General features: G+C 35.4%; 1 protein-coding gene across 1 annotated transcript; it reads left to right on the plus strand.

Moving 5' to 3' along the window:
- Positions 1-7,402: 7,402 nt before the first annotated feature.
- LOC110750820 (zinc finger protein ZAT9-like) lies at positions 7,403-9,149 on the plus strand. Its single transcript, XM_021951191.2, has one exon. The coding sequence runs from the start codon at positions 7,744-7,746 to the stop codon at positions 8,914-8,916; it is 1,173 nt and encodes a 390-aa protein (XP_021806883.2). The 5' UTR covers positions 7,403-7,743; the 3' UTR covers positions 8,917-9,149.
- The last annotated feature ends 1,277 nt before the right edge of the window (positions 9,150-10,426 follow it).

Consider the following 10,426-nt stretch of genomic DNA (forward strand, 5'->3'; position numbering starts at 1 on the left):
CTGTCAAACTAAAGGTTATTACTTCCATTCAAGTTGGGACTTGCTTTACTGATTCAACTTCGCTATACCCCTTACACTAAAATTTTCCTTCATGTTTTACCACTCAACTAAACTCCCAATGCCCAAATTTGGGTCCGTGCCTAGTTGCGATGTCAATTGTTGCATATGTTCTTGAAACTTAGTCATGTGAATTGCACACGATGAAAACTAACGAAATATTGTGACATAATTGACAGTCTTAAGGACATTGGCAAGAACAGAGAGTGTAGAAGACTCAAAACCATTTTGAAATTCGAAGGGGGCAAAGAGGAACAATGTCCAAAAGTTCAAGGTGCTTTGCTAAATTTTTCCAAAAATACAAATGAAAATGTAAGGTTATGGTAAATCGTTAAGAAAGAAGACAGGATGCCTCAATGGATTAAGAAAAACGTTTGACTGACATAGGTCTCTGCTGGGTTTGCCACGTGTCAGGTGGACAAAAGCTGTGCTAACATGTTTCGCGCACTGCCCTTAAGTTGGCTAAGCGCTGACCTACGAAGACGAGGGCGGTTCTATTGGTCACGAGGGGCCCACCATTTTTTGTGGTCACAATCGGACCTACTCAATTTAATCTCTTTATAATTTTCCCGACGTGTCTTGGGATCTTACTTTGCTCATATTTGAAATGATTTGGTGTCAGAAAAAATAAAAAATAAAAAATTCTGACATAAAAATAAAAAAAAGGTCAATGACTTTTTTCGTGTCGCGTGACTATATGAAATGTTATCTCTTTATCATATTAATGCTTTTAAAGAGAATACATTGGATATTCCAAAATTGGTTTGGAATTAACCAATTAGCCTTTTGATCGAGTGGTATTTACTTCAACTTGATTAGAGGCGGTTTCAGGTACAACTCATATAAATGGTGATGACAATATATATTATATTTATTATGGGTTTGATATTTAGTATGACTTTATTGTAGGTGTTTTGGTCCGTTGATTTTCATGATCATTTGATATATGTTGTAATCAGGTCTCAAGTTTTTAGGGTGCATGTTGGATTTCTCTTGATTCATTTCAAGAGAATGAAAGTAGAACATAAACATCACCTGTTACTCAAGAAAACCCTTTGCTTTTATTCAAGTATTTTGAATTTCAGGCCTACTACGGTACGACATCATCCTTGACAATTGATGTATTTGAACTGAGTATTTATACTATTTGAAGCTTGATCGTTGAAGGATGAAGCTTCTCTGATTTTTGGGCATGAAGCTTGAATTTATTGGTTGCTTTTAGCTTGAAATTGTTGTCACATAGACAAAGAAGGGGAAAATTGTAACGAAGTTGTAAGGAATTTCGGAACATGGAAAAGAGTTCATGGGGTTGATTGAGTGGTACAAATTTCTTTTAGGGGGACCCAATTATATGTTAGGAGGTCTTTTTGTAATTGAGGATCGACTCTAAAATAATTTGCTACTGTATTTTGAAGTACACTACAATATGTTAGTGTAATTTCTCTGGCACAATAATATATGGGTTTAGCCTAACAATTACATGATATATATATATATATATTTTCAACACGTTTATTCAAAGCCATGGATCAAATCTGATTGACATGAAATAGTAATAATATTAAAGTAACACTCTTGTCCTTCGCTTTCTCGACAATCTCTATTTTAAAAAAATTGCTAAATGATTCATTCTAAATCACCAATTTAATGATTTAGTAGCAAGAAAAGTAAAAGTTTATGGTGATCATCATCTGTTCATTCCACTTGGATCATATATTCAAACAAATATATATATATATAATGAGATATTTTTTATTATTTTCAACTTGATCCCGAACTTCATAATTTTACAAATTCATACACAAACTCAAATAAACCTGCATACATAATACATTAACCATCCCCTCAGGAGTCATATAATCCAGTCCATTAGTCGGTTTACGCAACAAAGTTAGCTTCATTTGCTTGGTTACTTTGCCCCAAAAAGAAAAAAGTTATAGCTCCCTTCCCTTTGTGCTCACGTCATCTGTCAACCAATATCTTCTCTAGTACCATCACCGACGATATGCTCGACAGAGTTGGTAGCAAAACCATCATATTTTTTACACCAACCAGCCACTCCATGATCACCACAAGATTTCATGGCAAAAATGTTATTCATGGGTTTGCTTAAATTTCTAGGGTTTAATGATTGAGCCTTGTCAAAAGGCCTCTTTGGTGCCTAGCATTTTCATATTTAAGGGCAAGCATTCAGTCACGGAAATTAAAGGGGTCTTATTCTTTGAGTAGAATCTTTCCACACACTGCCTGCCATTAGAGGCATGACTTTTCAAAGTTTTGTCCACTTGGCTTAGAAAGAAAACAAGTTTCTAAGCCATTAGGCAATTGCATATGGCTTCTATTTATTCATATTTTACTAGGATTTGGCCAAGGCCTTGACTTCAAAAGTGTGCCTGTGTGTCTAAAGCAAAACACATATTGCGACTGGAGAGTATTTTTCATTAATTTATGAATGATTTATCTTTCTGGTTATTTTCATGATATAAACTAATTTCACATGTGGACTCTAATGATGGAGAAATACCCACAAGTTTAGAGGCGTGTTAGAAAATGTTGGTCCGCATTTTAACAGCTAGAGTTTTGGGAATAGAGGGAAGCCACCAAACTCTATCCTAATAACACCATTTTACTAGAGTAATTAAGATGTACCATATAACTTGTTAAATTTGCGTATTATATATGTGTATGTACGTATTCTTGAAGAAGACTCTAGTTTTTCATACACTTCTAAATTATACGGAAAAATACACTTAGTATTCAAGTATTATACACGTACAAGTTTTCACGAATAATACTTCTTTTTTATTTTACAAAAAGTACACATATTATTCGTGTGCTATGACGTTTCTTAGAAGGGTATTGGGCTGAGATGAGGCATTTGAGAAGACATGCATAAACGCGACTAAAGTATGATGAGGCCACCAACGAACTCTAATCTAGTGAAAATTGACCTTGACTTGCGAACTAATAGTCTCAAATTCGAACCTCTATAACATCTTTAGTAATGTGTATATAATATAAACTATCATCACTTGTATTGAAAAAAAAAAAAAAAAAAAAAAAGCATGACAAGCCCCGCATCTCATGGAGAAATTAGGGGATGTGCTGAAATTCTGAACTTTATAAAGCCACCTCCAGTGGCAAAAAGGTCACATAATTGCTCGGAGACAAAACCTAAGGATATCCATACAGCAGTAGCAGGACTTATCTCGAGCTTCTGTAATCTGATTAGTCTAAACAACCAAAAGTAACTTTATCTTCACACACACCTTCAAAACTGATTCAACATTTGAAGCCACACATCTCAAACTGAAAAGATTTTTTAAACCTTTTTAATAACCACACGGTAATTTGGACATCAGCCTCCTTAAAAACCACGTGGTTCTTTCTGACTGAATAGAACTTACAAAACACTGGGGATAAAAAAAACTTGCAAAATAGATCCCAAGGAATTCCAATGTTCCGCATATCATAACATATTCTAAGAGGGAAAATACTCCCTTTCTTATCAGGTAAGTAGGAGTTCCTACATTCTTGCCAATAGCACATGATTTTTTGTTCTTATATTACCATTTCTCTCCACATGTTACAATGAAAACATAATTTTATGGGAGATTCACTATTATATACCTAATATGGGAGCCCAAATTATATATTAAAAAAATCATATACATGATGAAATGGACTTTAAAAACACACACAAAGCTCATTTACAACATAACAAAGAGGCTTCGAACTTCCTATAAATTACAAAACTACCATTGATTTCTTAAAACAAGCTCAACCCTAAAACCTCATAAAAAAACCAAAACACTCAATAGGGCATCAAAGTAATTTAATACTTCAAATTAAATTCAATAGGGTCATCTGTCATTTTTTGAGTTTTTTTTATAGTTTGTTTATAAAAATTAGGCTTAATTGCTACAGTGCACCCTGAAAACAGTGGTCAAATCATACTTTACCTCCTTAAAGTTAGAGTGACCCACTTTGCCCCCTTGACCAAGGTTTGATGTTCCACATTGCCCCCTACCATCAACTCCATTCAAAAGTCTGTTAAGTTTGATGATGTGGCATTAGTGTTTTAGTAATTTTGTGCACCTAGGTTATTTACTCACCAATTTGAGTGGGTGATGTGGCAAAGTGGAGCCCACCTCCATCATAGATTAAAACATAAATAAAATTTTAAATTTATGTTAAATAAAAATAAATAAATTTTATGTTTTTATTTTTATTTTTTAAAGTAAATAATGTTTTTATTTATTTATTTTAATCTATGCTAGAGGTAGGCTCCACTTTGCCATATCACCCACTCAAATTGGTGATTAAATGACCTAGGTGCACAAAATTACTAAAACACTTATGCCATAAAATTACTAAAACACTTATGCCATAAAATTACTAAAACACCCATGCCACATCATCAAACTTAACGGACTTTTGGATGGAATTGACGACAGGGGCAATGTGGAACATAAAACCTTGATCAAGGGGGAAAAGTGGGTCACTTTCACTTTAGGGGGGTAAAGTGGGATTTAACCAATGTTTTAGAGTGCACCGTAGCAATTAAGCCTAAAAATTAAATAGTGTAGAGTTTATCTATATCACTAATACTAAAAATGGGTACATAACTAAATATCTTTTTTCTCTATAAAAAAAAAAGAGTTCTTTACATCAGGCATTAATATTGTTGTCATTAGAATTTCCCCCATAAATTTTTCCTCAAACAAAAAAAAAAACCTGTAAAGGCCCGTGATCATAGCCCATCTTTAGGGATCTTTCCACCAAAGATTATAAAACTAAAAAAGAACTTTACGAAGAAAACAGATTCATCAAATATATTTTCCAATGTATCAACCCATCAAATGGGGATTTTATCCACAAAAGATTTTTAACTGGAGCAGAAGAAAGAAAAGAGGACGACATAGATGTCGTTCTCAAGTGAAGACTCACAGATGGAAATGTCCCGATGCTATTAACAAAGTTCACTGTAAGGAAGATATCTCTAGGTACCCTATTAGTCACTAGGAATGACAAGTTTGCTCTTGAAAAAGGTGGATAGAAGTGGTCGGAGGTGCCAAATTGTAATACGACGTTAAGTTTTGGTGGTTAATTGTAAAAAATAGAATTGCCAACGGGATCTAGTTTTGTAGAAAAGGGTATTTACTTGCAGATTAGTGATCTTAGGTTTGAATCTTCATGCCACCTTGTCTGTATGTGTGTGAGAAATCCCTCCTCCTCTTTCTAACTTTGGCAAATTTTTTTTGTAAAAATAGAATTAGTCTAGGTGGTTAATGTATGTGACTTGGTTCGAGGTAGTTTCTCCATATAAAACCAACCATACCAAACCGAACCAAATGAATGGCAGTTTAATTTAATTCTATCCAAGGTTACATTTTTTCTAGCTTAAAAATCGACACAAATCACCAGTTTAGTGATAGACTAAAACTTCAAAAATCAATTATTGTTGCCTTCACTGTTGAGACATGAAAAGATGGATTCCGTCGCTAGGACAAAAGTCTATATGATCACTAAGGTTATGCAATGAATTCTTAGGTACCACTTTTTCAATTGTAATAACCGCAACCATAAAACAAGTACCTAGCCAACCTAATTGGCCTTTGGACGCTTGGACCATATACTAGTTTTACTTGTTTACCACCATTGTTTCAGCCTAAGGCAATGTGTTTACCATTTTTATGGTCATTCATGTCATGAAAGGAGGGAATCGGACTCAAGTGTAAGGGGACAGACATATTGTCTTGGCTAACTAGCTTAACTTACATATGCAGTCATTCGCGTGTTACTAATATAATAACATTCTTAAACTTTGGATACGTTATCTAATTGAGTTGCACATGTTAAAACAAATAAAATGATGCAAAGCTTAATGCCTAGTGGTTTCTTTTCTTTTCAATTTGAGATAAATAAGTATTAAAATTGATACTATTGAATTGCGTCGATACTTACCCATATTACTCATAACATGGATACATATTAACTTTGATAATATTGTTCGTGCCACATGGTAGTCTTTAGTGTCAGAACAATCCCGTTAAAAAGAGGCCATACTTTTAAAGAATAAAACCGATCATCAAATTTAGACGCCCGACCATCTTTTAGCTAGAATATACCACCACTCATTTCTATTTTTCTCCGAAAAGATCTCTAAATTGCCCCTACTTAGCTTTCACTTGGCCTAACTTTTTAAATTACATGCAGTTGCAGTCGGCAAGTCTAACAATGTCAACAACTCCAATGGCCATCCTTCCTGTATGCAAACAGATAACAAAGATATTTTATATCCCCTACAAGAGAAATGCCATTGAATTTCATAGGAATTTCCTTACCCAACTGTGTGGAAAATAAAATGTGTAATTAAAATACCCAGTTGGGCAGGGATTTGTTACTTATTTGAAACCAAATTGTGGGGAGCACATCGAAGGAGGACTTGGTCTAAACAAAGCCCCTAACAAAACGGCATTTACTCTCTCTCTCTCTCTCTCCCCATACAAAACTCCCTTCTCAAAAGGAGGTTAGTTTCCCACTCTTTTCCCCACCCTTCATTCCCATCACACGTTTCAACCAAAGATCCAATTTTGATGGAAAACTAATACCAATTAGCACCCACAAAGACCCAACAAAACTTATGCTTCAAACTGATTTTTATTTATTTTTTATGGGTTTTTCATTAATTTTTATTTGAGAGGAAATCAGTGAGAATAAATTAGATAAATAAATACGTAAAAGGACCAGCCGGCATGCTGAAGCTACCCACACTGACAGTTGGCCCTAACATCACCGGCATAAATAAAAGGTTTACAGAATCTTAAAATAAAATAAAATCCGATTCAGTTTTCTCCTTTTTAGTAACTGTACTTTAAAAAAACAAATGCTCGCTCATGTGGGGTCCACAAGGTGTTGATGGGCTACCATAACGACACGTGGGTGTTTTGTGTGTCTGTTACTGTTTTCGGGTCACCGTGTGGTGAGCTTAAAACAAGTGGGGTCGTTTATTTCTTCGGAGGACACGGTGGTTTTTATTCAGCTTCGTCGTTACAACAAACCCAGCAGTTTCCTTGACTTGGACAAGGAAGCCACCGGTTTATTCTGGTACCTATTGCGTAAATTCCCAGAAATACCCTTTTAAAGTAAAAGGGAAAATCCAATTTCCTTGGCCATTAAATGACGGGTAGGGAAGGGCGTCTTGGGAAAGGGAAATAAATGGTGAAAAAATAAAGGAGAGAGAGGGTGAGGGGGGGGAGGGAAGGGAATAAATACAGAAACGGGCAAGCTTCGCATGTTACATGTCTCTCTTTCAAGTTTCAACCTTCATGGATACGCTTTTAATTCATTAAAACCTTAATTTATTGTAATTTTTTGCCGTTTTTACGAGAACAAATTAAATTAAATCAATCAAAAATTAAAAGAAAAAAAAAACTCATTTCTGATTTTTTCATTTTCTTTATAAGGAAAAAAATTTGTAGCTTTGTATATATCTCTCTCTTGGTGGAGGAATGCTTGTCACCTACTCTTTTTTTTTTTAGCTCCCACTATCTTCTCTCCAAGAAAGAAAGAAGAGCTTGTGAGCTCTTCAGAGGAAGAAAGGTACAGAAAAAAATTTGCTCTGTTTTTTTTTATTTTGGCTCTGTTTTTGGTTGATCAGAGTTTTGGGTTTTGTTAATTACAATGGAGAGGCACAAGTGTAAGCTTTGCATGAGGAGCTTCTCCAATGGCAGAGCCTTGGGGGGTCACATGAGGTCTCATATGATGAACCTTCCAATTCCTGCAAAACCAGAACAAGAGGAGGAAGAAGAAGAAGTTCCACCAGGTAGGAACCAGGACCAAGTCCAGCTTCTCATTGATGAACTTGCAGAGTCTGCTTCATCTTCTTCATCTTCTTCTGAAGAAGATGAACATGGGGAGGAAGAAGAAGGGGAAGATGGTATGTTTTATGGGCTCAGAGAGAACCCAAAGAGAAGCATAAGGCTAGTAGATCCTGAGTTTTCTTTTGCTGTGGATGCTGGCTCTGTTGTTCTTCAAGATAGAGAGAGTGAGACTGAGTCATCTAAGAACCCAACTCGGAGACGCTCCAAAAGGACTCGGAAATCCGCCATGTTAGAGCTTCATCATCAATACCAACACCACCATCAAAAGCTTGAAGCTTTGAAGAAAATTAAGCTAAAAAACAAAGTCATTAGCAGCAGCAAGACCGATTCTTTCGAGCCCGAACCGGTTAGTTCAATTTCTGATGCGACCACAGAAGAAGATGTTGCCTTTTGCCTCATGATGCTCTCAAGGGACAAATGGAAAAAACAAGACCAACAACATCATCAACAACAACATCAACACGAACAAGGACAAGATCAGGGCGATGAAGCTGAAAGATCAATGGAGGACAGTGATGAATCCGAGGAACAACAGGTGAAGTTTCCAAGAACTAGAACTACTCGAGGGAAGTACAAATGCGAAACATGCAACAAAGTGTTTAAATCCTATCAAGCTTTAGGTGGGCACAGAGCCAGCCACAAGAAAATCAAAGCTTCCAATCCTAACCCCATCTATGAACATGAATTGGAGCAAGAAAATAATGCAGGTGCTTCTTCTGTAGCAGAAAGGAAAACCCATGAATGCCCAGTTTGTTTTAGAGTCTTTTCATCTGGTCAAGCTCTTGGTGGGCACAAAAGATCCCATGTGACTGGTTCAGCAGCTGCTGCTGCTACCCATGTGAAAATTTTAAACAAGCTTGGTGACAATTTGATAGATCTTAATCTTCCTGCTCCTGTTGAAGATGATGAGATCAGCCAAATTGAGCTATCTGCAGTTTCTGATGCTGAGTTTGTGAACCCCATTAGAAGATGAAGAAGAAGTTAATTGCCAAATGAGTTTTCTTTACACATATGGCATAGCTTTGTATCAAAAGGTACAAGATTTTGTCAAGTTTTTTGGGTATTGCTTTGCTTGGATCTGTTGTTCTGCCAGACTTGTTATGCCAAATGGGATTGATTACATGGTTTCTGCTGTATGATCATCAAAATTGTTCCTTCATAATTCTGACTGTAATTCATTTCTCACAACATCCAACAATTCAGGAACTACAAATGTTTACTTAAAATTTTTCTGGGTTTTGTTCATTTTCTGTTGCTGGAAAAAAAAAACTAGCATTCATTCTGGTCATGTGTTCTGTTTCCAAGCAGTTCAAGCTAAATGCTCTAGCTTTTCTTTTTCTTTTTCTTTTTTCTTTTAAATTCTATCATTATTTTTTAATTGAGAAAAGGTCATTCTCAAAGGAGGTTGAGCAAATCCCACCTCTTTTACAACTGACATTTCACAGTTGATGAGGGGGAAGCTAATTCTCTTATTTGCCTGCCACTGTACAACTCTGTCTGATACTCCTGTTGCAAGCTTTACATACATGACAGAGATCTGCACAAACCAGTGAGACTTGAAACAGAGCTTGACACCAATTAATGACTTGAAGTGAATCTGATTTTTCATTGATTACCCAGAAGAAGAAGAAGAAGAAAAAAATCTGACTTTTCCCATTAAATTTGTTTTCCATGAGTGGAAATCCTTGTTTTACTGAGACTATTATGATCGTTTGGTGTTTGGTGTTTGGCGTGACCCAAAGTATCTGCTCAGACAGAGCAGGCTCAGTAGAAATTATGGAAGTCTTGGTCATATTCATTAATTGTATTTAATGACATAAATGGCAGTTTTCACACTTTTTTTTTTCCATTTCTTAATGAATATCTTAATGTATCTTAGCCACTTAGTTGACCTTTTAATAAGGATGCTAATCCAGGGTCAAGACCACCCTTCTTCTTTCTTTTGGATTATTACTGTTTGTAGGATAGGGTTGAGTAGTAAAAATTCTATTATGAGAGTTTTTTTTACAGAATGAAGGAGGTGGTTATGAGAGTTTTACTTTTTTATATATATATATATATAAAAAGGCGATAGAATTTTATTTGGTAAGCACCCAACAAAGTTTTCCCTTAAAAAATTGTGCTTATTTGGCAAAAGAAAACAGAAAATTGGCTAAATTAGGGGGTTTCTTTTCTATTTTTAGCTAGGGAATATCTATACTTGGCTAGATCACCAAAAAAATTTAATGAGGAAGAAAATAACTAAAAGGCTAGCTATGGTTTGTCATTAAGGTAGAGCTAGCACCAAGGACCAAAAAGAAAATAGGACACAATTGCCAATTAATTTGTTTTTTTTGGATATTTTTGGGGTTGAGATGAGTCGGAGGAGAAATTATTATATGGTACTGGTCCGGAGTTTTGATTATTCAATAGCAATGGAAGCATGCAAATATTTGTCCTGAGAAAAGAATAATATTTTATAAAAAGGGAAAAATAAAGGGAAG

Source organism: Prunus avium, chromosome 2 (genome assembly GCF_965620075.1).
Source record: "Prunus avium chromosome 2, drPruAviu1.hap1.1, whole genome shotgun sequence".
Taxonomy (NCBI): Eukaryota; Viridiplantae; Streptophyta; class Magnoliopsida; order Rosales; family Rosaceae; genus Prunus; species Prunus avium.

What these genes read in the sequence shown, in the direction of transcription:
- LOC110750820 (XM_021951191.2), top strand. Translation starts at nt 7,744, where the DNA reads ATGGAGAGGCACAAGTGTAAGCTTTGCATGAGGAGCTTCTCCAATGGC.